The sequence below is a fragment of the Netta rufina genome (assembly GCF_964035555.1).
Source record: "Netta rufina genome assembly, chromosome: 15".
NCBI classification, from domain to species: Eukaryota; Metazoa; Chordata; class Aves; order Anseriformes; family Anatidae; genus Netta; species Netta rufina.
Genome location: NC_140138.1, coordinates 10,528,068 through 10,555,216, shown reverse-complemented (window position 1 = coordinate 10,555,216; position 27,149 = coordinate 10,528,068). Strand labels below are relative to the sequence as shown.

Here is a 27,149-nt window from a genome sequence, read left to right as displayed (position 1 = left end):
TTTAACCTTAAAAAAAACACAACGTTGGCCAACCACTTGTGAAAGGAACCTGCAGCAAGGAGAAAGTTTATTTGTTCAGCCACTAGGGCCTTTTGCACAAATCAGGAAACCAAGATACAGATTACTTACATATCTTTACTTGTGACCCAAGTACTTCTTTACCTGACAACTTTAAAAAAAGAAAAAAACGAGTATGCGGAGGCTGGTTGGGCTCACTGCAGCAACTGCCACAGCCAGCACAAGGATGTCCTATAGGTACAGCACGTATACTGCAGGGGTTAACAGTGAATCTGAACACTTTTTTAGCATGAGGTGCACAGTATGAAAGTCTGAGACCCTCTGCTAAGTATCAATACACAGTGATGAGGGGAAATGGACAGGAGGGTGTCCTTTCCCATGCAATCCTGGCACCTCTTCTGGTGTCCTTTCCACACCCAGCAATCCAAAACTCAAAGGGCATGTTGGGAAAAGAGGAATCCAGTCCCAATCCCACAGGCAGGAATGCTGTATTTAAGGCAAAAGCCCACACAGCACACATGCTGTTATCTTCTCTTCTGGTAGGCCCACTAATCCTCTCCGAATAACCCAACACCTAATCCTTCCAAGCAGATCAGATACAGGGTATTGAGATGGATTCCCGTGCACGTTTGTCAGTTCTGCTTACACTCTTCACTGGCTCCAGTGTCTGGCAGTGAGCCAAATGCCTAGTTAAAACTCTTTGCAATCTCAAGTTTTCACAGTCTTTTAGGACTATGGCACAGCTACCTTAATATTCTTACTGGCATCCAGGGGAGGGTGTCAAAAAAAAAAGAGAGCTTCACACTTCCTTACAGCCCCCTGACAAACACATTCTTTGTTAACTGCTCAGCCCTCAACAACACCACAGACAGCCCAGTGCAAATCAGGGGAAATAAATAAATAATAAAAAAAACCAAAGAGGTGAAAATTAATTGTGTACTGGCCCTGTCCTCTCTTCAGGAGCTGCTTATACTCCTAGAGCATACATACTGCCATAAGTGAGGAAGTGGTTAACAGAACCAGCTGACTTCAGCTGATTTTACACTATCACATACAGAGTCCCCGGTGTCAAGGAATCATCCCTGCTCTACTACAGCGTGTAAACCCCAGGATTAGTTAGTGAAGATACTAGTGAAGACCAAAATGTTTTTAACTAATACAGGGGAAATCATAAGAAAGAAAAAAAAAAGAAAAAAAGAAAAAAAAAAAAAAAGAAACAAAACACCACCAGTCCCCACCACATTCAAAAACAGACACTCCAAACCACCACACCCAGAAATACAGAGATATGCCCTTGCTTCAAGACAATCCAAACACAAATCCATTTACCTGATTGTGTCTCTTGTTTCTTTGGTGTCAAGTGTTCCTTTAAGAGATTATAGACTTTTTCTAATCTGAAAAACAAAGAAAAATACACCAATAGAGTTTCTATTGTTATGCTTGCATGCAGCCACATCAGCTCTAGCCATTAGCCAGAACACTTCATTTCTGAAAAGCTGATCTTCAGGGAGCCAACAGGAATGACTTGAATGATGTGGGGATGTCTTTCCCTCCCCACCCCTGGTGACTGTGAGGGGTATATCTCAGAGGCAATAGAGATCTCATTATTTATCAATGTCAACAGAAACTTTGTGCTAGAGAGTTCTCTATTTCTAGCTTATTCCCCAAAATAAAGCAAGTAATTTACTTGGCCTGAATGCCCATCCACAGCATATGTTGCCTCTGAACTATATCTGGATGCTTCTTAACAAAGTCTTCATCATAAGGGAGCATGAACTCCCAACCTTTGTTTATTCTTGCCACAGACATATGCTCTAGGAAGTCTTTCACATCTTCTGGGCAAAGCTATAAGAAAAAGAAAAAAAAAAGATGGAAGTAAATTTACATTGGACATCTGCAGCCGTGCAACACTGAGCATTGCTCCATGAGACAGGTGGAGTTGGACTGACTCTGTGTACGTGGGGCACCTTCACAAACACACGCCCAGGTAAGTGGGAGATAGTTATCCTCTGCAGCACCAGCACTTTCACACAACGTTAAAGGCACTGCACTTCAGAGAGCAGTGGTGATTAATCATCTGAGAGTCAAATAGCTCGTGGCATGTTTTGTAAAGAAAAGGGAGTTTCCCAACTGAGATGAAAAGATTCATCATTGTGAAGAGAAGCATATTCTACAATTCTAATCTTATTTTAGAGCTCCAGGTCAGACATGCTGCACCTATACATGCATAGCTTTTAAGAAGCACTGGATCTAACATTCCAAAAGTAGCCCATCTGTGCATAAACTGCCGCATGTTTTGTCATTTAATTGCACTTTAAGGAAATGCTTTTTTTCCCCCCTCTTTTCATTATGTTTCTCATTCATGTACCAGTTTTAGCAGAATATTCAGGGGCCCGAGTTGTTCTAGCAAGACAGTTGCATCCTGTGGAACTGTGTTAACCGTGGGAGCTGCTTGAAATGTTTCTATAAAGAGTATCTGTACCTATTCCAAAGTGAAGCCATGCCTTGGGTAGCAACACTGCAAGTCAGCAGTAATGCAGGCACAGCAAATCCAAAAGAAAAGTCTTGCAGCAGCACTTGCAGAGAATGCCCAACACTTACCACCCATCTCTGATTTAGAAAGAAAAAGTCACTCACTTTTGTAACTGCTGCCACTTCCTTTCGCACAACCCAGCGGCCCTGGGTGAACTTCCACATCTAAGAGGAAACAAAGGAGAAGCCCTAGTAGCTATATTAAGGAGTTTCCTTACTGAAGTCATAGTAACAACACTGTTGAATAATGTTACCAGAAAAACGGAAGCAGGCAATGCTCAATACAGGCAGTGGGAAAACACTTTATGACCTTATTCCTTCCTCAAATGGCCATGAAAACAATATTAAAAGCTTTGAGAGTCCATGGTTTGCCTTGGTGAATCTTTGACTACAAAAGCTGTGAAGAATCTTTTGAACTCGACTTCACTTTACTTCTAAAAAAAATCTACTGCAGTGATGCTGGGTCTCCAGAATCCACACCTCAGACTCAGCTTTAGCACAGGTACTCATCAACCTAAAGAAACCCTTCATCTACAACTGTGGATGCAGTGCCTGTCAAAGGCTACGGCACACAAACTCCTCAAAAGTGTCTGCTGCCTTCTTCAATGCACACCACAGTCACAGGCGTGCCAAGATGGCCTTTCACTCACATGTGTGTCTCTGGTTAAGGGAAAAGCCAGCTGCTCTGCTGAGCAGCTCCCAAGGTCTAACACACTGAGAGCAGGCTAGCAGGATACTTGAGGATTCGGGCAGAACTGCCACTGCCTGAAAATGACCTTTGATTTCTTCCTGTCTCCATTTAAATAGACTACAACCTTAGTATGTGTGTATTAATAATGTTGTGAAGGATTCAAAATCTCATTACTGCCAGCTTCTCCCTGCCTTTCCACGTCACACATGGATCCTTCTCTCTGATTCAGCTTCTCTCTGCCCACAAACACACAAAATCACCAGTCACTTTAGGGCACAGGGCACTTCTGTTTTGAAGCACAAGAAGCTGCTGTCCAAAGGAAACAGATCTGTCATCTCCCCCTGTACACAACTCTGAGGCAGCCAGTCCTCATGAGACACCTTACCCTCAACTGTTCTCATGTTCTCTGAAATTATGTGAGAAGCTGAGACAAAAAAAAAACCACAAAAGCTTTCAGGAAAGACACAAATTACCTTCTCTCCCTCAAAGTGTAGTCCGGAACAGTTTAACACTAAAGTAACTACTAGCCTTTTAAAATATTTAAAATAAGAGTAAAATATTTTTAAATCTTATAAATTACTCTAAACAAATATGTACAGGAAAATAAAGTTCACTTTTTAAGCTGGAAGACCTGTTTTCTCCACAGGTAACATTACATAGTATTCCTGAGCCTTATGAATAAAACATTTCATTTTGTCTGAAAGCCAGAAAAATTGATGTTATTTTCCAACATCTTAATCTTTTGCCTGTTGCAGAGCTATTCAGAAAATTACTTGCCTTTTAAGATCAACACAGATCAATTTCTCACACCAGGTATATTTGACATTTTAAATGAAAACAATTTACCTTTACATTTTAATTGCCAAATGCTACCACTTACTTAACCAAGAATAATAATGATTGCTGGTCCCTAGAACTTTACGCATGACGTGTCACCTAATCTGCTGTGCCCTAAAAAGTAATGTCACTGGGTCACACCTGATTCCAGGTCTCCATATGGCAGTGTCCTGGGCAGACATCAAGACACAATGAGAAGTCAGTTTCAATCACCATCAGTTTTATCTTACACTAGAACTGTAATATCCTTAAGGTCTCCTGCACAGCGTGCCCCTATCAGTTAAATCTTACAAACAAACTTTGCAAACAAAGGGAACAGTCAGGTCTACCTGAAAAAAATGAGAGCGGTGCACTCAGCTTTTTTTTTGATGGGGTGGAAGCCATAAACTGATTATGAACTTCGGAACCACTTAGGAACTTTCTTTTCACTAACTGCGGAAAGAATTAACACAATGCAGAGGTTGTTCCTCTTTGCTGTGGTTACGTGTTTACAAGACCTGTATTCATTTCAACTTCCATGTGCAGCCACTGCTCATAGAAGGTGCCTGGGAACAAAGTCCTTTCACTGATTAGCAACTCCAGGGAATAAAGTCCCTTTTAAAGGCCAACAGTGCCTGCTCAGGGAGCATAAGGCTTACCCACACTGCCCTCCTGAGACCTCATGGTCTGGAGCCCATGGAAATGTATCAGGGGAAACAAGCCCTTCATTATCCAGTCCTGGCTTCTCTGTAAGCCCCACATCGTGGGGCTTGGGTGACAGTGGCTCTATAACATTTATTAGAAAGTGATGCATATCACATACTGTTAGTGACTAGCAATCTGAACCTACCAGACAGCCACAATGTCAATCCACACCAACTCTCCCATGGCAGACTTGTAACACCACCATAAGGATTAAAGTACAAATAATTTCTGTGGAAGAAACATCTTGTTGCAGTAGAACAGCCAAGTTTTGCAATGCCATAGCTCTCAGGCAAACCTCACCTGTGTTCTCCTTTAGAAACAACAAGCTCTTTTGTACTTACAACAAAGTCTCTCCCTCTACAAAGCACTTCTGCAGGGACTCCACTATGTGGACTAGAAGTATCTTTTGGGTAGAGGACATCACTGTTAATTAAAAAAGAAGATAAATTAGTTACTGGGTAGTCCAAAAAATGGCATTGGTGAATATTAACATAACAAACATGCGCTCCCTGTTCTGCAGTTAAATTACGCCTTTATTCAAAGCATCGTTTTCATTAAAGGAATTAATATTGGCGTAATTACCCCACTGCAATTACATTAGTACAAAAAGGGCTTACACCAGCAAAGCCCAGCCTTGTGACTAGCAGATGCGTGCAACACAGGTACAAGCTCTGCTTTGTTCTTGCAAAGCCTATCCTCCCTTGGATTGGTGTAAACAAGACCAACGTGAGCCTAAGAAATGCTTAGGCTAACCTGGTATGCAGACATAAACGAAGCATTTAGCCAAAATGCTGATCTGTGAGAATGAAGTGTTTTTTTTTGTTTTGTTTTGTTTTAAATTTCCTTCCCCATAATCAAGGATTAAAGAGAACAGTGCTATGAGATCTCATGCTCAAACCAACCAGCCCCAGGACGAACACCACCCTTGTGTCCTTATCTGCTTGTAAAACCAACTGGATGACATTCATTTCCATGGTCTCTAAAGCCTCAAGGCATCCTAGGTTCATGATCCTGATCCTACTCAGGCTACAGAAATGGGCTGCCTTTCCACTCAAAGCTCTGGGGTGTGCGTGGGTGCTGCTGTGTGTGTAACCATCTCAAACAGGCTACATCTACTAGAGATACATGCAGGCTCCTCAGACAAATAGCAAAGAATCAGCTACAAAACAAAAACAATCAGAGTGCTAAAACCTTGTCTTAATTTGCACCCAGCTTCCTTCTGGAATGGCTGGAGGGACAGCAGGGACTGAAACCCTTCATACTGCTAATGCAGGCCCATATCACAATAGCTGAGACACCCTGCTAACAGACTGGGACTGGTAACTGGTGCCACTCAGCACAGAGAGCTATTCCACAGCCTGTAATTCTCTGCATGCAGTGCTCCACCCAGGTTAAAAAAAAAATAAAAAATAAATCACACTGCTCTTCAGACTTCAACTCCCAGTGGGACGCATTAACCTAATAAACAGGAGGATGATCCAGTATCTGTGTCAGGCAGTACAGACAGCACCCCACATGACTTATGGCAGGTAATGCCATTTTACCACAGGTAAAACTACCCTCTGGAAGGCAGGTAGTGCTTTCAGCTGACAAGATCAGCACCCACTGATGAACAGCAAGGTGACTGCACAAAGATCTCTGACTGAATTCAGCTAAGAAATATTATAGTTGAAATTGTTTTAGTTTTCTGTGTTTATATTTGACATTAATCTCTGGAAAGATTCAGGACTGTTTTCTCACAAAAGAATATGAGCAAAGACAACACCGAAAACCTGACATAACTCAAATCCAAATACAGATTACATCAGGTCTCACCCATTATTTTATGGGGTAGGGACTGCAGTACTGTTATCTAGCATGAGCCATTGAATTTTTAATATCTAACCACAGAACAAAGCACAACATAATAAATCAAGATTTTACAGCACTGTAAGTTTAGAACATGGCTACTTTGGGACACAGTGAAGATGCCTATACAAAATCCATTGTTCTGTTTCTCTCCTTACAGCACAAAGACACATCCCAGTAACAAAGACAAGCCATACCTCTTCACCACCCAGTTTCCCTGGACCAGCATTGCCACCTGCTGTATACAGCGGAGAACTGCCGTAGAGTCAGTCCCAGAGCCTAGCAAACTCATCAGATTTGCAAATGGCATGACCTTCACTGAAAGGCAAATCACACATCAGATTAAGGGCTTCCTCAATACACACAATGCAGACAGATTTATAATTCTAGGATATTATGATTTATGCTTATGCTGAAATTCTAGGTCACAGCTGTATCTTATGAAAAATATCAAAAACTAAATTCTAGAACACCCCCTTCATTGTAGTCAGCAAATGTTCCAAAAATATCTGTTCATGTTGCAACAAAGTTCATTAGCTTAATCGGTCCCAAACTAATGCATGAATAACAACCACCCCTCCCCACCCCCCCCTCCAGAAAAAATCCAACATCTATGTCTTTGGCAATATTTGGAAATGGAGACACCTGACAAGACAGGAAGCTCCTAAGCCAATGTCCTCAGGATTTGCTCTCATCAGATGGTAACTCTGAAGAGACAGAATAAAACCCTTAGAGGACAATCAAGAAATGTGTATTACTGGCAACTAAGGAAAGAAAATGCCAAAGTGCAGCTTGTTGCATTAACCTTCCTCTTGCAAATCATACTCAGACTCCATGTTCCAGGAGGTAACTGCAGAAATAAACGTACCCTGAAAGCTATCATCAAATTGAAAAATATTCTAAGAGACAGAGCAGCTACCAGTTCTGCTGTTACTGCTCTTCTGTTCCCCAAAAAACACGGTCAGTCTTCTCAAGCAACTATTCAGCTTTCAAATGCTTCACAGAATCAGAAAGCCAGACACTGCCTGGCAGGGAACCATCAGGTAAGGTATTTTATCTGAGGCAATTAGAAGTCACCAAGTAAAGTGCAAAATGGTTACAAAAGTGACAAACCATTCTTCATCAGGATCTTAATCTGATCAGCAAGGGGTAAAGTTCTCAGCTGGGCCATAGAAAGCACATTGCTTGGAGCCACTGGTTTGTCACTGCAAATAAACAAGCAGAGTTGTAGCTTACAAAAAAGCATTCAGACAATATCAATGTTGAACACTGAACAAACACTTACTTCTCTTCCTCTACACTTGGAGGCATCAGCATCATTAAATATTCACTGAAAGAAAAGAAAACACATCCTTAAAATGCTTGTCTTGACCTTCCGAGTTTAAGTACAATTACATTGCAGTAAATGGGAGTTAGAATCCTAGCTCTTCTGTACTCCTCATCTAAACAGAGGAACTGCAAGAGTAAATACATTAAACACAGGTGCTCTGACAGCAGTGAGCGGGGTCATGTGAAGCTGTGTAGGAAGTCAGATCAGCAACAACCGAAGTCATTTCTACCCATGTAATCACCAGTATCCACGCAGAATGAATAAAATCCAAAAGATTTCTCAAAACATCTAGCACTGCTCCACTGAGATGTTAAATGTTAAGAAAAACACACCGACGCTATTAAACAGAGAGGCAGTCTGCAACTTTCCTGTTACTTGGGCCGTGGTTGTATCAGTTTACACAGAAGTATTTTTACTGACTGCACCACGGGAAGATTCCTACATACCTGCAGTCAGTAAGAAACAACAGTGAACAAGTTTCAAGTAGTTTCAGGTGTCTCTTATAAATTGCAAAAGTAAGTTTTATAAGAGTTGCTAACAGTGGGAGCTGTTGGCTTCAGGGTTTTCATTTACTTTAATCAGAAGGAGTTCTTGTTTTGCTCTTTCTTTACAGTACTTGCAGTCACAATAATGCCAGGTGATGATAACACATACAAGGCTACAATCCCAAGTGAAAACAACTTGTTTTAATCTCAGGGTACATGGAAACACAGAAAGCAACCTAAGTTGAAGGTTAGTTTGCTTCTATGTTTTTTAAACAATTCAACTTCTAGCATGGATAGCCAATTAATACTAAAGATTTTTGAAGAATATGCCTGCTTACTACCCTGAACATAACCCAAACAGATTACTGTAACTTTTGTAGAAAAACATCAGATCGTTACCTGGGAGATTTAATTAATTCTGTATTCTCGGCGAGACCATGAGCTTGACTGAATAAATACTGGCGCTCATGTTCAGAACGGCTATCCTGGAGATATGGAGAAAAACAGGAGTCACTGCCACATTCTGAAAACGCAAAAAGCCAGAAGATGGTCACCCTGTCATTACTGCACCATTCAAGCGTTCCATCTCACTAACTGATGCTCTGTTGTCAACCGTTTTGAATGATGCTCCCATGATGTGGAAACATTTCAGGTGATGTGACCTCAAAATCTCCTGACAGACATGCATGTCAGGTCAGACAACGGGATTTATGTCACTTGGCACACTAGGTTCCCTGGCTGTTTTTACAAAGTCTGGTTCATAAGTCATAACCCAAATAATTCTTGGATTTAGGCCCCAACCCCCACCCCTCTATGTCTGTTCAACTCTCAATTTTAAACCTTCTTCAGTATGGAGACCCCAAAACATTATCCAGCAGAGGAGGTACAGAGCATTTCAGGGGAAGTTCAAGCCTACAGACCAAACTTTCTCATCTTTTCTTGATTTCCTGATCCTATGGACCCAGATTTAACTTGGCTGAGCTTTCAGGCCCACCAAGTCTCCTCAGCAACCAGCACACACCTACCTTCAAGCCATAATAATGTAGATGAACCCAATGCTCTTCTGCTTGTCTCTTCTGCAGGAATTCATAGGACTGAACACGTCGTTGACGAGCTTGTTCGGTTTCAGGGCGGGAGAATCGTACCTAGAAGATTTGGATATCGTTACATATAGCCCCAAATCCCTTGAAACAAAAGACCTGTGTTATCTATTTGGCACATAAATAACAAAAGCTAGGGGCCCTAGCTCAAATGAATCACCCCTTGCTGTCAGTGCCATCTTTATGCTTGTGCAACAGCTTCAAGTCCATCTTGCTTCCCCACCCAAGCCCACGGTCACCAGAACAGCTGAGGCTTTGTGCCCTTTTATCTGGGTATGAATTAGCATGCTTTCTTGTGAACTGTTCCCTGAGCTATTACAAAAAGGAAATTTGGACATACAGTAATTTGCTTAACATCATCTTCAGCTTCATCCTGAGACGAATCACCACCTGCCAAGAAAACACAGCAGGATAAAAACACCACTGCAATAAAACAACCAAAGCCAATTTGTAACTGTTTGGAGGACAACTCTGGCAGAAGGCAGAACTAGCAGCTACAGCTTTCTAAACTATGTAGTGTATAATAGCACCACACCACTCCTACGATAGGACAAACAGCTTCCATGAGTTTTGCAGTGCTACTTTTCACTGGCAGGGGTGACACATCATACTGCTGCCCTTTGAAACTACCCACTGCCTCCTATGCCTCTGCCAACCTGCTCCACCATGCCCAAAAAAGTGCTGATGCAGCTACACTGAAAATACTATCAGGAACACAATCCAGCAAAGAAATGGCTTTGTGATCACTATGCTGTTATTTTAAATACACCTTCGGAATACAATGACTCTTATGAATAAAATTATAGAGAGGACTTGTATTCTACCTTTCAAAAGGAAACACAATTCATGTAGCATTTACCTTCATTAGCAGCTTCTCTTTCTCGGTGTTTTGCATCAGCTTTGTCCAAGTAGGTGAAACTTGGCCTCAGCTGAAGAATTCCATGTAGTGGAGTCAGGTGAAGTTCACCTGAAAAAGAGAATTGACATAAGTTAAAATTATTGTTTTCCAGCGCACAAGGACAGCACTTTCATTATCTCACCACCTCTGTAATGGTAGAGCTTCCATCAAACATTAAGTGTTTAATACACTACAAAGGGGGTGATGTGAAAAATTCATCCAGTGCTCAGAATTTCAAAGGAGTATGAAAAATCAAGACCTATTTCTGTCACTTTCCTTTTTGTGTTGGAACCAGATCTTACAGAGTCTCATTCTGGCTCAGATCTGACCTATCCTTTAGAAGACTAGTAGTGAAATAGAAATCACTGAAGACAACCTACCTATTTTCACCTCAGATGATCCTCATATCAAAACTCTACAATGGCATTAGGAAACAAGGGAAGGGCAGAAAGCATTAAACAGGAAAATAAAACAGCCACAATCAGATGGAGATAATAATATAAATAAGAAAAATAAATTTAAACTACAAATGTGTATTTCAGCCTTCGGGAACTGTTAAGATCTTGGAGGCATTTACAAACCTACAGTGTTCTGCTATATTATTTACAGCCTTGCTGGACCTCCTCAAGGACTCTGAGGACATTGATAAGGTACACTTTTCTTTTATTCAAAGAAGCACCTGTTAAACATGATCCTATGCTACTGAAAACACAGAAAAAAACAGGTCTTATTTTAACCCAGGAATGAATGTTTCACTGATGTGAGAGGTTAGCAAAATGAAGTCACCTTTTCTATAAACAGCAGCTGCATAGCGGGAAACATTACTTGCAGCTTGCGAAGAGCAGAAAGTTTGCTTGTCCATCAGCTTCCTGCAAACAGATGAATACTGTAAGATTATATTGTACAGGCAAGGAGGCATTCAGATGTTAAAGGCCTGAAACCACTGATTCCCAAAGCGGCCTATCAACAAATGCAGCACATATTGGGGCCAGTTTTGTTTAACATTTTAATCAATGGTCTGGACGAGGGGATTGAGTGCACCCTTAATAAGCCTGCAGATGACACCAAGTGAGGCAGGACTATTGATCTGCTCTGGGGTAGGAAGGCTGTGCAGCCTAGGTAGGATCAATGCACTGAGTCCAACCATGTGACATTCAACAAGTGCCAGTGCCAGGTCCAGCACCTGGGTCACAACAACCCAGCAACCCCATGCAGTGGGCCAGGCTTGGAGAGGGGTGGCTGCAAAGCTGCTCAGCAGAGAAGGACCTGGGGGTGTGGGTCAACAACCTGATGAACATGAGGCAGCAGCATGCCCAGGTGGCCAAGGAGGCCAATGGCCTCCTGGCCTGCATCAGAAGTAAAAGTCAAGCTTGGAACTCGATAGGTCAGGCTGATGGTCAGACTTGGCAATCCTGAAGGTGTTTTCCAACATCAACGAATGAAGCACACCAACAAACAGGTTACTTCAGAGAATTCTTGCTTTATAACTTAGTGTTCAAGCTCTCCCTGAGATTGTACATCTGCTTGTTTTCACTTTTCCCCGAAGCCCTGGTGGACATGCATATATCTATACCCACCACAAGAAGGAAATGAAGGCAAAGAGGACACCTACGAGGAATAAGTATTCGTTTCATCTGTACACGTGCCATCTACATTGAGGGCAATCTGTTCTCCTTTGCTGCGACAGTAGTTCGGATTCAAAGTGTCAATGGCCATTTCAAGCTCAACCTAAATAATACGAAAGGACAAACAGATAATTGATTGATTCATTTGGGGTTCTGCCACAGTAAACTTCAGTCCAATGCTTTAGAACATTTCAATTGGTTTACAGCAAATTTAAATATGTAAGCAGCACCATTCAAAATCCACGAGGCAAATCTCATACATAAAGTTGAGCATACATATATACATACATATATGAAAATAAAAAACTTTCATAGAGTGGGAACACTTTAGCAACAGGCTAGAGATACATCATCTCCCATGTAAATAAATGGAAGCAGAGAAATGAGAGTTCTTAGGCAGCCCCGACAAATACTCTCACTTTTCTAGTTTATCTTCTACTGCATTATCAGTCTAGTTTACTTCCCAGTAGAAATCAAATACACAAATATTTTTCCAGCATCCCCGTCAGTGAGGATCCATTCACAGCCTCCTAAACTTTCCAGTTTCATACCACTTGGTATGAATTAACTATGTCCTCTTCAGAGGCAATGGGCTCGATTCTGCTCAGTTTAAGACTGCAGCACTGCGTGCTGACTTCATAGCTATTCTTAATTTACACTGGTCCAAGTACAGAAATGACCTCCCAACTTTTATTTACAAGCAGAACTATTTCCACCCTAAAACTTTAAAGTTCAGACAAATGTTCAAAAATAAGTGTTTTCCTGTATAGCACTTCTCTTCTTATACTGAAATTATATGATTATTTTCTCTCAGGGTGTGCCAAAGCTCTTATAAATTCATGTATTACAGCTGTTACTTCACTTTTTTCCCCCCTTTATGTTACTTGTAAACTGAACTATAGTTACAAGTCCCTGGCTGAGATGGAAGATTTATGAGTCTACATAGTGCTTACAGTGCAAATGTTTGCTAATTTTAATAGACTTCCTCAACACAACATGCACCCTAACTCCAAAGTTCACACACACACTCACTTTAGCCATCATCCCGGTATCAAACATATTTCTGCATTTTTACATGACACGGCATTTTTAAATCATAGCCACAGGTTCAGAACACATTTTTGTAGGCAAGTACAATAATTCTGGCTTTAGTTCTACTTTCATTACCAGTACAACCCCACTGACTTTAAAAACGACTTCTGATGATTCACAGGCAGGCAAGAGAGGAATCAAGACTCACAGTAACACTGAAAGACAAAGCTTGCTTCCAAACTTCAACCCTTTTCTAAATATCAAGAAGGCCTTTTACATGTATATCAAGCTCATACAGACTCAGTTAGCATTTGTAACTACGTTTCCCTGAATGGTTCTATTTTATAATCAAACGTGTTTTTTTCATCATGACGTTAACTCCTCTCTTTATAAACCTGTTTTTTTTTTTTTTTTCCTAAACTCTACTGTACACATACTATGAAAGGCACTCTCATACCTCCAAGCACAGAGGTCTGGTCCCACAAGTTGCACAATCATAACAGCTTAATAGCACAATGTGTACATTCTGGACAGTATAAAGCAACTTATATGGACTGGACTCAAATGATAACCAACCTTTTGTTGCTTTGGTTTTATCTTCGCTGATAAATGCGTAACATCGTCATATGTCATAGAAGCTGGACGAATTGGATACTGAAAAACACATTAAATGAAGGATTCTTACGAAATTAAAGATCAAAGAACTTCACAGAAAATAAATCAATCTTGTCTGCCTTCCCACATACAGAGCCTCTCACATATAGAGCCACCATGGTTATGAAACATCAAGAAATCCGATCCTGTGAGTCATCAGCAGATTTGGGAGCATGGTCTAGAAAGCCTGTTGCCTTCCCCTCAGTCCTCTACTCTCGTTACTCCAGCCACCTTTCCACCCCACCTGACCCCCATCACTACACACTATGAAATGGGAACACAGTACCACACGTTTGTCCAGCAAAAAAAGGGAAATTATAGAAGCCATTAAAAAAGCATCCCTCGATATTAATTCTCTGGATATTTATTTACCTAAAAATAAAACATTTGTGTATTTTTACTGGCAGTGTTAGTCTATAGAACACAGTCAACATGTAGCCAGGTTTAGCCACATGGTCCTCTTTCCTGAACTGTGTGGGACTGCTGAGATGACAGTGTGGTACCCAGATGAAATCTCTTAGCCACAGCTGCAGCCTGCTCAGAGCTGCCATTTCTCCAGAACACCCACACGAACCCCTCATGAGGCAATGCTCACACCTGAAATGGAGCAACTGTGGGTCTCCAAGAGGCAAGGCTACACAGCCTGTGTCAGCACGTGGCACATGCTGTGCAGAGGAGCTGGGCAGCAGGCAGTGCTTTGCCAGTGAGCATCACCAGCTTACAACGAACACTGCATCCATCAGCCTCAACAGACTTCCCATTTAGCAGATGGGAAAAGGGAATAACAAAGATAAGCTGACTAGAGAAATTCAGTAAACACAAAATAGACTTCCAAATTCCTAACATATCTCCACCTTTCATCACCTGTTCTATCTCTACATAAGGGGGCTCACACCAGTTTATGAATACTGGTGACACTGCCTTAAACAGGGCCAGTCCTAACGAAATCAGTAAAGGTGTCAGAAATCAGTGATGGCAGAGGATGGCCAAGACACTGCAGATCTATCCAAACTGCAATAAAACAATGTAGTCTACTAGAACTCCCTCAGGGTGGTTAAAGGGAATGATTTAACGAGAAGTCTGTGCCACAAACGATAAATCTTCTCTTACAAAAAAATTTAATATGAAATGTTTCAACTGACTGAGACCCACAAAGGTCTGCCTATACCCAAGATCTCGGCAGGCTGAACCAATAAGTGAAGTTATTGCTCGTTCAATTCATTTTAAACAAATTTTCACTACATAAAAGTTAGCTGGAATACCTGAAAAAGATACAGCTTCTCCAGTAGACTTCTGGCCAGGAACACATCAATCTGAAAAGCAAGAGAAGCAACCTTCATCAGGTAACAGCTATGACAGATGGAACTTCAGATACAAGTGCAATCCCTACAGCTCAAATGCTGTCAAGTTTAGCTTTTTGTTATGAACTGTAATATAAAGTGCATTCATGACCCTCTTGACAAAGGTCTCCTCCTTACCAATTTTGACACAAAATTCAGCAGTCTTTTAAATGAAAACAAAAAAACAAAAAAACAAAAACAACTATGATGAGGCAGGAGACAGTGGCTCTAGCTGCATTTTTTCTTTCTAAGGAAACTTGGCAAACATCTGATATGAAACAGGAAAATCTTTGACTGAGAAAGAAGAGGATGCTCCCTCTGGCAGCATGTCTGAAAGTTAACTTCCTTGCTAGAATTTTGTCATAAAACCTTTCAAGCTAGACAAGACACACCCACAAGCCAAATCTGATGTAATACTAGCATTTTGCCTCTGATACATAAAATTCACAGATGTTTCATGAGTATCACATATGGAAGCTTCCATTTTTGGTACCTTTGGCAACACTTCTGTCAATTCCCACTCCTCAGGGCTTATGACCTTTTTATGAGCTTGCCCTTGCTTGTACCTGTGGTGTGTTAATTCATACACAAAGTAAGCAGGACACTGTGGCTGCTGTTTGGTAACAGTCCTTTAAGGAAGTCTCGAATCAGAGCACAAGTGCTTCTTTTAGCAGAGGGCATGAAAACATTTTAGTTTCATATATAACAGATATTAATTCATCAAAATCATTCATTTTTTTTTTTTTTTGGACTCAGCTACCAGAGAGCTATGGGGCCAATAAAAATACATAGTGGTCCCAGCAAGTTCCCCACCTGTGTTCTTCTTCTGATGTGGAAAGATTACAAAGGGTAAAAAAGGTGAGCACATCTACCCACTGAGCCTGCCAACACAGATACCATTATTTTGGTCCAACAGATAGCACGAGCCATGTTCTTGGCCCATGTAACATATTCCCTTCTACAGAGCAAGTCACTGGTTATCAGACAACCACTGATGTTGATGACTTTTTTCAGCAATGTAAGAACAACAGGAACTAGAACAAAAAAACAAGAAAAGCCTCACGTACGATCACTGCTGCCACACTTTTACCTCTTGTATAATTGGATCATCTTCTTCATTTGCCATGCTAGGATACAAAAAGCTTTTTCTTGGCTTATTTCTTTGCACAATCTGAAAGAAAACAGATATGTCATATGAGTCACTACATCTGTGCCACGTACCACATGTAGCCTAGAGTATTTGTTCATGTTAACTTGTGTTTTTTTCAGCGGTAATCCGTTTAGTCTGTTTTTTTTAAGGAGCGTACGTGTTTGCATGACAAGGTCCTAATACTCCACAATCTTGACCAACTGGCACCAAATTTGAAAGACAAGCAAGTATCTCAAAGCTAATTAAGTTCCTGCAGTTTTATGAAAACCAGCAGTTACATCAGAAAGCAAGCACTCAATCAGTGCTCTGCAGATGGAAGGACAGGCCTTTTGTACTTGCATAAACTGCATCTTTTATACACTGCGTGACTGTTACACCCCGGTAGCAGCTGGTTTGCCAGCCAGCACATCCACAGGGCACTGGCGGGTCAGTCAGCACACGTGAACTCTGAAATAGCCACAGCACTTGTCACCGTCACTAAGGACGGTGCTGTGCACCTCACTACCCTCCATGCTCAGAAAACTTCCTTGAAAGCAGATAGTGAAGAGCAGCTGAAGAGATGGGAGAAGAAAAAGGGTTGTGTAAATCCTGTGCTCGGGACCAGTCAACCTGAGAACTTGCTGGTCTTGATTTCCTCTAAATGACACGTTGTAGCCCTGTCGCCCAGCTGAGCACAGACACTCTTCAGACTGTTTCTAAGTGACAGCCCCAAGACACGCTTCTTGCCCTCTCCTGGACCCCTTACAATCACCAGAACAACAGGTCTTACTTCATAACTCAACCAGCTCCAGAGAAAATAAGATGCTAATATTAACGGAGGAGCGGGCGCTCTGTAACAGTGAGTCACGGTCAGTCCCAGTGCTGGAGTCACTGCCATGCCTGGTTCAGGCCATCAAATAGAAAATGGTCCCTCAGCTAAGAGCAATAGTAATTTTTCCTGCTGAAATCAAATACAAGGATTTCTGAATTATTTGGGATGCCTCCATGACAACGTAATCAGTCCACATCATTTGAGACCATCGATCAGCCAGTACTGGTCAAGACAGGCATAAAAACTCAGACCTCTCACAAACTGACCAAGGAAGTTTTAACACCAAAGAGAATCAGGCAAAGAAATGAGATCTATGTCTTCTACTCCCAGATGCCAGCTCGCTTCTTTGCTGGAATTCGTACAGAGGAAGAGTAAGAAAATGAGGCAGAATCCAGCACCAGCTGGCAATACAGGGTTGCAAGAGACCAAAGCAAACATGTTACATCCAAGACAGCAGTGATTTTCTTCAAATACACTAGCAACCACTTCATTTAACCAGCTCAGTATATTTTGAAACATGTACAGGCTTCTCAAAACATCACGTCAATAACAAGCAGTTATCTAAGAAACCTTTCAGAGAGGCTGGATAGGCACCTGGATCTGAGTGCTAACATTACCACATAGGTAAATTTCCATCCAGGCAACAGCTCTGGTTTATACACACTGTTTCTGCCATTCTAGCTAGAAACACAATTCCAGATTTGTTATTTTCAGGTTCCCCACTATCAAAAAGCGCCCCCCCCAGCGCTTAACTGCAACTTTCTGTTCTTTTATATACCAGCATATCCCTAGCTCTTTCTACTCTAATACCATGTCAATAATATTTCAAAATCATATTTGAAATTATCCTGTAGAAATGCAAAACCTTCACAGCTCGGTCAGCATCCTCAGTTAACTACAGACTGAGGCTCATGCTGCAAAACCACAGCGGTGTGACACCAGAGGGAGCGACCACTGCTTTCTGCTGCCAAGCTCTCCGTTCGTCCCAGCAATACAAACATGAATGTGTTGTTTTAAAAATGAGACGTGTCACTTCCAGCTTTGCTTTCCCTGCTCACATCTCCCAAGTGGCTTGATACAGCAGGCTCACACAGTGCCAGCCTGACAGCTACAGGATGGGGCTGTGCATGAAATGGAGTGACTGCAGTTTTCATTCAGAAAAGAGATGACGCCAGGAGGCTTCCCACCACGTGTGAGCACACGCTGTAACACCCAGGAGGTGGAAGACATGGGTCTAAACCCTCCCTCCTTGCCTCAAAAGCACTGAGATTGACACTTCCCTCTCTGATGGACTGAGTGCCAGCTCTGTGCTTGCTCCTTCTCTCTTGAGGAAGTCATTTAAATTTTCTGAATATAAATTAAGATTCCCTGGGCTAAGGAGAGAAAGAGAAACCTAACCTGAAGGACCTGGTTTCTGGTCCCTCATCTAACACAGCTTATGTAATTTTACTTGACATCTCCTTGTGAATCCAGCTGTCGGTACTCATGGAAAATGCTGGATTACAAAGATCACAAATTTTCTTAATAATTTAAGCATAAAGAATGACTACAGTTGCTTTTACTGGAGTGTCAGAATAGCAGGTCTATAAATAGGAAGCAGTATGTCCCAGAACAATTTATAATGTTCATGCGACTTGAAGGAATCCTCTGCATCAGAACGAAGCTCTTGCTAAAGGCACGCAGACGCAGTTCTACATCTATATGCACATATGGCATCTGTAGAAACAAACGCCACACGAATAACAAAATGGAATTAAACACTAGGTGATATAAAGTGCGGTTACCTGTGTATTTACTTCAAGTTTTCATTGAACTGCCTTGAGCAGGCAGAACTGTTTTCTTTAAAAAGGAAATCCCCTGTGCAAAGCGATGTTAATGCACTTATTAGTATGAATCATTAAACTTCAGAACACCTTGCATGGAGGCAGGAGATATAAATCTTCTCATTTCTCTTGCAATGGACCAACACTAGGACTGATATAACCGCTCTTTAGCTGCCCATATTATCATCAATTTAGAACTAGTTTTACACCAAAGAGGCATAAAACACAGATAAAGCAACTGAATCCCACCTCTAAGTTTGAGCTTAGAACGACATTTGGGTACCAAAATTATCCTTTCTATTACTAAAGAATTTAAAGTAACTGTAAATAGGATAATTGCAAACCTGCATGACACCTGTCACACACAGACTTTTAGTAAGAAATGTTCTAGCATTTTACTGAGTCTATCAGTATCACAGACCCTAAAATACCAATACTGAAACTTGAAATATTTTTCACATAAAATTATGCAGTGCAGGAAAGGCCTAGAACTCCTGCCCTGTCAGTGCCTTAAAGGACAGATAATGCACCAGTGAGGTGGCAGAAATGCCATCTTCTGAATCACTACCATAATTTCCTCTGGCACCTGGACCTTTCTCTGCAGGGAGCCTCCTGGTCCAGCCCCAGCAGCGATCCTCCAGCTCAGGGTGGCCTATATCATACTGTAAAATGGAAGCTTCAAAAAAAGCTGAAGCATCTTCCAAGCATTTACAATAATGACAATTTTGACCCCATTACTTGCTCTGTTTCTCCTCGTTTTGCCTGTCTGCACGCAGCTTTGCACAGTCATCTTCTGGCAGCGAACCCAACGAGGGCCCCTCTGTGCACCGGGACCTCTGTGCGGAGGCAGCCTCCCTGCAGCATGTCCCCGGGCTTTCGGGGTAACACGCTAAGCACAAACCTTTCCGTACACCTCGACATGCAGGCAGCGAAGCGCTAGGCCCGTTCCGCCAGGCGCAGGCTCGGAGCTGCCCGGTGCTGCGTGCTCCCTCCTGCAGGACCGGGCGGGCAGCGCTCCCACCCCGCCGGGCTCCTCTTCGCGGCCGGCAGCTTCCTCCCGACACGGCGACCTGCCGGGGGGCGAGGAGCGGAGAAAAGGGGTCCGCGGGGAGGGGGGGAGCCCACTGCCCCCGGCCCAGCTCCGCCGTACGGCGCGGACGAGGGGAACCCATTGGAAGCAGGAAGGGCCGGGCAGGGCTCTGCCGAACGCAGAACGGCCCCAGCCCCGCGCTGAGGGGAGCCGAGGGGCCGCAGCCCGCGCCCGCCCGTTCCCGGCGCGACGCCGCCGCCCCCAGCCCTCACAGCGCCCGCAGGGGGCAGAGCCCCCTCAGCCCAGGCCGCGCTGCCCCCGCTCCCCTCCAGGAGCCGCACGGCCCCGGGGCAGGCCGAAGGGACGCGGCGGCGGCCGCTTTACCTGGCCGAGGGGCCGGCGCGGGCGGCGGGGCCGCCGGCTGCCCGGTGGCGGTGCCCGGTGGCGGTGCCCGGTGGCGAGGCGAGGCGGGCGGTCGGCGCTCAGGCGGCGGCCATATTGGGGCCGCTGCGGGCGGCACGTGGGGCCGCGGCCCTCCTCCTACCCACAATGCTGCTGCTGCGGGCGGCCGCGGCCGGGGAAAAAAAATAACGCCAAAAAGCTGCTGGCAGCGGTGGGATTCGAACCCACGCCCCCGAAGAGACTGGAGCCTTAATCCAGCGCCTTAGACCGCTCGGCCACGCTACCGGGATGTCGGAGATTGCTTCGGTGGCGCTTTTAGTGCGCACCCAGCATAGCAGGGCTTTTTTTTTTTCTTAAATAATTTTTTGCTTTTAGCAGCCCCCATATCTCCAAAAGGAGGAGCCCAACTGCTCCCTCTACGCACCATTTCCACGTTACAAATAAAAAACCTTATGTATTTTATTTATTTTTTTTTTTTACATCCCCACCTCAACATCCCATCCTGTCCCGACCCACCAGAGCTGTGAGGGCCCGGCTGCCACCCCCCACCGCTGCCACCTTGGCACTGCCGGAGGCTGAAAGTCAAAAAAAAAAACAAACAAACAACATAAGAGCCACGTGTCAGGATGTGCTGCTGCAAAGCTCAAACCCCACTTCGGTTGAAGAGTCAGCAGGATGTTTCCCCCCAGCTTTGCCACAGCCCGCACAATGCTCCGGCAGCAGGCCGAGCAGGCCCCGGGCCCCAGCAAGGTGCCTGGGGCAGGTTCTTGGGCATTCACACAGGTCTGACCCTTCACTAGACCCAAGGGGTTGCAGTTGGGAAAAGATACCAGCTTGTCTAGGGTAAGATGGCATCTGCTAACGCAGCCCAATTTAATTCTGTAGTTACAGCAGTCCACTTAAACAGGAGAGCAGGAATAACCCTGCCCCAGAGCTCCTGGCCACCTCAGCTCATTGCCTCCCAGCAGGCCCAGCTGCTCCCAGAGCCCCTGTGTCCCTGTAACGCCCCTCAAGGTGGCTGCCAGGCCTGACCCTGCCTGGCCAAAACCTTCCTGCGCTGCTACAGGTACTGTGGAACGAGGGTATGGACACACAGGTGTGAAGGGGATCCTCACCCCTGCTACGGTTTTGCACATTCAGACAGGTTTAGGGAGCCTGAGTGAGCTGTCCTCCAGCACATCCCTATGCAGCAGGGGGCACAGCACCCAGAGATGCAGCTTTTTTTTTTTTTTTTTTTTGGGGGGGAGGGGCAAGAGGCTGTAGGCAGGAGCACAGCTCCTGGGTGTTCTTGGAAGGGCTGCTTGGTGCCCCAGAAACTTTTGTGAGGTACCAACACCAGCCCAGAGAGGTGCTGGCTCCTCTGCTGCAGGCAAGCTCAGCCTCTGCCCTAAAACATCTGCCTTGGCTGCAGAGAAGCTTCCCTCAAACACTGAAGAAATATGTATACCCGAAACTTACCAGGGCACAGGTCCCCCCCGAAGCTGGATCACTAACTTTGTCATTTTACTTTTATCAGTTAAGATGACGATCATGGGACTTTTTGCAAATTAAAAGTGAACTTACTGGAAAACTCAAAGCTACCTGCCACATTATATTGCTTTCCTGACACAGGAGTTAGAGAAGAACAAGGACTCACCCCTTTTATTATGCCCAGACTCTGGACCAGACCTCATAGCGAGCTCTCCATGAAGTGTTCAGATCCCCCAGAGTGGGAGGCACATGAGCCCCCCCTCCCTTCCCCCAACTTAAACCTGAAAACAACCTGACTCACCACCAGAAGCACTGGCCTAGAATCCAACTGGAGGCTCAAGCAAAATCCTCCCTTTTAAAATGCAGGTGAGAGGTCCTGATTTGGCTCACCTAAACTACACCTTCATCTGTTAGCAGCCACTCTACTCTCAGAAGTGAAATTACACCTGTGAGGAAAATAGCGAGATTCAAGTCAGTCCTACAGACCAGTAATTAGGAAACAGACATTTCTTATTTATATTCTTCAGCTGGAAGCGTTGTCTCCATGATTTCTGACTGATGCAATCCCTGCTTCCTTTGTTCCACCTGCCAAACACTCCAGCTCTCAGAGACAGCAGCTGAGGCATAAGACTTGCAATGCCAAGTATCACTATTTTTCTACCTTACTGACACTAAGAGTGGAGTGAAGAGGCCCCACTAGGGCTTTTTTTGTTTTAAGAATCTACTATTTCATATTGTTTAAACTATACAGTTACAATGAATTACACCTGTCCAATTAAAACAAAAAAGCAACAGTAAGTTTTAACAGTTTAAAAGGGCTAGTATCAGTTTATTCTAGAACATAAAGGGGAATAAATCAGACTGAAATGACAGTGTCATTAGATATTATACCCATTACAAAGAATTCCCACCTTGTATCCCCCAGACCAAATATTTCCATTTTTTTCTCAGGACCAAGCAATGACTGGAAGCATACAGATGTGTCTGAAACAGTCCTGACAGTGAGTGCTACAGTCATTATTTTATTCCATATTAGTTACAGACATTGCAGGAGTAATCAAATGTAAAGAAATCAACACATCGACCTTTTAGTTTTCTTGATAAAATCACTGATTTTCTCATTACACATCTGGTGATTTCCTCTGAGTTATTCCTCCAAGTGTTGAAAGTGAATGAGAACAGGGATTGAAAAGAACAAAATAAAAAAGGATTTCTGGAGGCTTGCAATAGTAGGATTGAACTTTGGCAAATTAAAACAAACAAAAACACCTCATGTGCAATGACTAAAACTCTACTGAGAAAAGTGACAAAAGAGAACTTTATTGACCAGCCAGAATAAAAACAGTGTGATGCAGGCAATTAGTATTTGCATATGCAAAATGACCATGCAGTCTGGTATACAAACAGAGGCTTCCATCTTGCTGTCCTTGCCCAAGCAACACTCCCAATGACATTCAGAAATACTACACCCAGGTAAATTATACCAAGCCTCAGATTTATTTTCACATTTAAAAAAATACAGATTTATTCATTGTGAATAGATTAAAAATACAGCATATAGCAGTATCATTCAAGAAGTCTATCAAATAGTTTCTCTTCAAAAGAATGTCATAGAACAACTTGTGCATCTTTCTGTAAACTATTTTAATTTTCGAATTATTGACAGTCCTACTTATTGTATAGCTAAATAATATATCGCCTTAGGACTCTGTAAACAAAGTATTAATCACGTGTATACATTTGCATGTCAGATCTACAGAGAACTGTCAGCAAATTTAGCAACTACTGAACTGAACAAATGAAACTATGTCAAGAAGTGTCAATAATTATACTCTAGAGTCTTTTACTTACATATTTCGGATGGTCACATTCAATCTCCTCTCCTCCCTACATAGCTGGTGGGGTTGCACATGCTTCCTTCTCTAGGAAAACCTCAAACACTTGGCATTAACACCTTACATGGAAAACAAAAGGTTTTGTCTGCATTAGTTATAATGCCTACACTGTATCAGTTCTGCACAAAACACTAACTGTTCTTCAGAGATGAGTGGCACATTCACTTTTCACTGACAAGTGATGATTTAATGCTATGCACTGAAAGAGCAAAAAGGCCACATCCAAAACAGACTTTAGGTACCTAAAGCAGAACTTTGGATAGGCACTTAAAGCATCCAACCAACTTGTGATCCTACTAACTCCAGCCCAACTTCAGCATATTATGTCCAAAGAATTTGGTTATTTTAGTACCTACCAATACCTACCTAAACTCAACTTAGGACAATCTGTCATTTAGTAGGTGAAGAGCTTCACCTGGTACCCTCACAGAATCAGGCACTCTCCCTAAAACAAATAAAAACAAAAAAAAACCTCTAAGCACTTATTTCCCGCACTCCCTACATTTTATGGCAAGAAGATGTGGCTGCTCCAAGGCCACTCTAATGGCTGCAACTGCTTCGTGGTTGCTCAGGAGTACAAAATCCAAGGATCCTTCTCTCCTGCAAGAGATTCAAGTCTTTCCATCTCAATTCCTTTACCACCAGCATCTCTCTTTCAGACAGCGACAGTTGTTACTAATATCATGCTTAGATATGGTTTAAACAATAATTTAAGATCCACTTGTCAGAAAGAGTAAATGGGGAGTGCAACTTTGGGCCCAGTGGCAGGGACAGTCACAAAGGAAAGGAAGAAACAATTTCTGTTTCTTGAACAGTTTCGACATTTTACAAGAAATAGTCCTTGTATGTGAATGCAAGGAACCACACTGAAATCAACTACAACATCTAGCAGCTTGTTTATTTTTACACATACTCTTAAAAGCTGTGCTAAAATGAGACTGGCTAAGTATTGCAGATACTCAGCACTTCATAAGAGCTTCCCTTTATTCATCCCAGTCAACATCCTCAGGAGACCGTAGGGCCAAGGCAGCATGAAGCCTCCATCATAATCTCCTGCAACAACTAAAACAACTTAACCAAGATGAAGAAATAGGAAGAGCTGCTATGTCTTCTGTACAGATGGCACTGTGGCTTTGGAATAAAATACTGGAGCTGGAAGAGATTTATATCTGTGCCATGATAAGTCAACCACCACCATGTATTTGTCCTTACATTACTCTTTTCAGATTATGCAAACAGGATACAAAATTTCAAGTGTTTGGGGATAATGTTTTCTCCTTAAAATCAGTAATTTTCTGTAACTGACATTTAAAACCATTAAACCATCCTCAGTCTCTTCTGAAGAACAGAACTGTCTTTTAGGACGCTTAGTTGTAAACTGTAGAAGATGCTAAAATTCAGATGAAAACTCCCAAACACTAATTCCACAGAGAATAAGCTTTGTAATGTATGGTAGTATTTAATAAATTACCCAGCGTAATCTGGACATTTGTAAAGCTATGTGTATATCCTTCATCAATCAGCTCAAATCTATCATGAAGTATCATGTGAAGTTACTTCATGAATCATAAGACAGCAGATAAAACACACAAAGCCATTTAAACCAGATAAATTATCTTCTATAATAATGGCTGAATCAACATCCCCTAAGTTTTTCAAATGTCCTTCTGAAAATGAGAACACACTTCCCAGCATTTCAAGTGAAACTTCTTAGCTTTGCTGAAAATTGAGATGTCACTGTAAAAATAACTACACATTACTAATATATTATAGATCTTGCTATTGTACATCACTGGGCAAATACCGTATGAGATCAGTAGAATTCTACACAATAAGGTTATTATATGGTACAAAATGTAAAAATGAGAGAGGTAGCTGGATTCCTCACCTCATCAGAAACATTAGTGATTTTCTGAAAATACGCAATGCTGGTAATCACACATATTGTACCCAGAAGAGCCTCACTGCTAATCTGAAGCTTTTTTTTTTTTCCCCCTCCTCCTCTCCAAAGCATATGGATTCTATCTGGAATTACTTTGAGAAGGAAACAGTGCCTATTGATAAAGTGGGACTACTTATTAAGAGTAGCTGCATGCTTGGCATGCTTACATTGAAAATCTATATCCACATGCAAATTTGGTGAGATACACCAAAAATGAAGAAATGCTGTGAATCTAGGAAAAAATGAAATATTCTGTGTGTGGCAAGAAGAAAAATGCAAACATACTGATCATTTACTATGTGAAAAGCAGGACATGTGAAACCCAAGTAGACATCAGCTTCACTTCTCCCAAAGCAAACAAGAAATGACATAATTCAGGCCACTCAGTTCTAACAGTTCATATATATATATATATAATATATATATATATATATATATATATATATATATATATGTAAAGGTCAAGTGTGTCTGCATTACAGCTTTAAAACACTGACAGAAGTGCACTATGGTACCCTACATACTGCCTACATTTGGATTTCCACCCTCAAAAAATTAGAAAACTAAAATACAAAAAATAAACTGGTAACGCCACATAAAAATATATCTTTTTAGCTGCAAACACAGTATATAAAAAAATTTATATACAAGAACTGCTAATTGCAGTGTCATTCTTCCATCATCGCCCAAGCCTCTTCTGCTTTTTGGTAGTACTGATTTGCCAGTCTGCCTTTCATAGCTTCCATTGCTGCTTCTGCTGCTTCTGTGTAGAGCTCACCTAGAAGAGGAAACAGCATCAAGTCATGTTGACATGTGTCCTGGTTTCAGTTAGCACAGAATTAATTTTCTTCCTAGTAGCTGGTGGAATGCTGTGTTTTGGCTTAGAATGAGAAGAGTGCTGATAACACCCCGATGCTTTAATTGTTGCAGAGCAGTGCTTATACTAAGCCAAGGACATCTCAGCCTTTGCTCTGTCCTGCCAACGGGCAGGCTGGGGGGTGCAGTAAGAGCTGGGAGGGGACAGACCCAGGACAGGTGACCCAAACTAGCCAAAGGGGTATTCCATACCATCTGACGTCATGCTAAACAATATATAGGGGTGGCTAGCCGGGGGGAGGGGTCCGGACTGCTCGGGGTTAGGCTGGGCATCGGTCAGCGGGTGGTGAGCAATTGCATTGTGCATCACTTGTTTGTACATACTATTATTACTTTCGTATTATCCCCATTGTATCATCATTATTATTATTGTTATTATTATTTTTGTTATTTTTTTTTCCTGTCTTATTAAACTGTCTTTATCTCAACTCACGGGCTTCACTTTCCATTTCTCTCCCCCGTCCCAGAGAGGGAGGGGGGAGGGTGAGCGAACGGCTGCGTGGTGTTTAGCTGCCGGTCGGGTTAAACCACGACAGTCTTTTTGGCGCCCAACGTGGGGCCCGAAAGGTTGAGATAACGGCAGATCTGATCAGAGTGTGTTAAACTAAAATTGGTGTAAGGATTAGACCTGCTTAATAGTCACTTGTCATGATGCTGATTGCTTTAATCACAACTC

The 27,149-nt window shown here is 42.6% G+C and overlaps 2 protein-coding genes across 5 annotated transcripts in view; both read right to left on the bottom strand.

The window, feature by feature from the left end:
- POLR3E (RNA polymerase III subunit E) overlaps nucleotides 1-20,404 on the bottom strand; it is a 29,713-nt gene extending 9,309 nt beyond the window's left edge. For both annotated transcript variants that reach the window (XM_084295829.1, XM_084295828.1), the window contains exons 1-17: nucleotides 20,273-20,404; nucleotides 16,165-16,245; nucleotides 14,997-15,047; nucleotides 13,657-13,734; nucleotides 12,036-12,151; nucleotides 11,210-11,292; nucleotides 10,385-10,492; nucleotides 9,866-9,915; nucleotides 9,451-9,570; nucleotides 8,825-8,910; nucleotides 7,896-7,940; nucleotides 7,724-7,815; nucleotides 6,808-6,928; nucleotides 5,104-5,185; nucleotides 2,656-2,715; nucleotides 1,706-1,863; nucleotides 1,348-1,412 (exon numbers count right to left, since the gene is read on the bottom strand). In XM_084295829.1, coding sequence (XP_084151955.1) covers nucleotides 1,348-1,412; nucleotides 1,706-1,863; nucleotides 2,656-2,715; nucleotides 5,104-5,185; nucleotides 6,808-6,928; nucleotides 7,724-7,815; nucleotides 7,896-7,940; nucleotides 8,825-8,910; nucleotides 9,451-9,570; nucleotides 9,866-9,915; nucleotides 10,385-10,492; nucleotides 11,210-11,292; nucleotides 12,036-12,151; nucleotides 13,657-13,734; nucleotides 14,997-15,047; nucleotides 16,165-16,200 — 1,351 coding nt within the window. In that variant the 5' untranslated portion in view covers nucleotides 16,201-16,245; nucleotides 20,273-20,404. The remainder of the gene's footprint in view (nucleotides 1-1,347; nucleotides 1,413-1,705; nucleotides 1,864-2,655; nucleotides 2,716-5,103; nucleotides 5,186-6,807; nucleotides 6,929-7,723; nucleotides 7,816-7,895; nucleotides 7,941-8,824; nucleotides 8,911-9,450; nucleotides 9,571-9,865; nucleotides 9,916-10,384; nucleotides 10,493-11,209; nucleotides 11,293-12,035; nucleotides 12,152-13,656; nucleotides 13,735-14,996; nucleotides 15,048-16,164; nucleotides 16,246-20,272) is intronic.
- Nucleotides 20,405-26,013: 5,609 nt separating this feature from the next.
- Nucleotides 26,014-27,149, bottom strand: part of EEF2K (eukaryotic elongation factor 2 kinase) — a 35,519-nt gene continuing 34,383 nt past the window's right edge. For all 3 annotated transcript variants that reach the window (XM_084295794.1, XM_084295796.1, XM_084295795.1), the window contains one exon: nucleotides 26,014-26,375. In XM_084295794.1, the coding sequence (XP_084151920.1) occupies nucleotides 26,266-26,375 (110 nt within the window). In that variant the 3' untranslated portion in view covers nucleotides 26,014-26,265. The remainder of the gene's footprint in view (nucleotides 26,376-27,149) is intronic.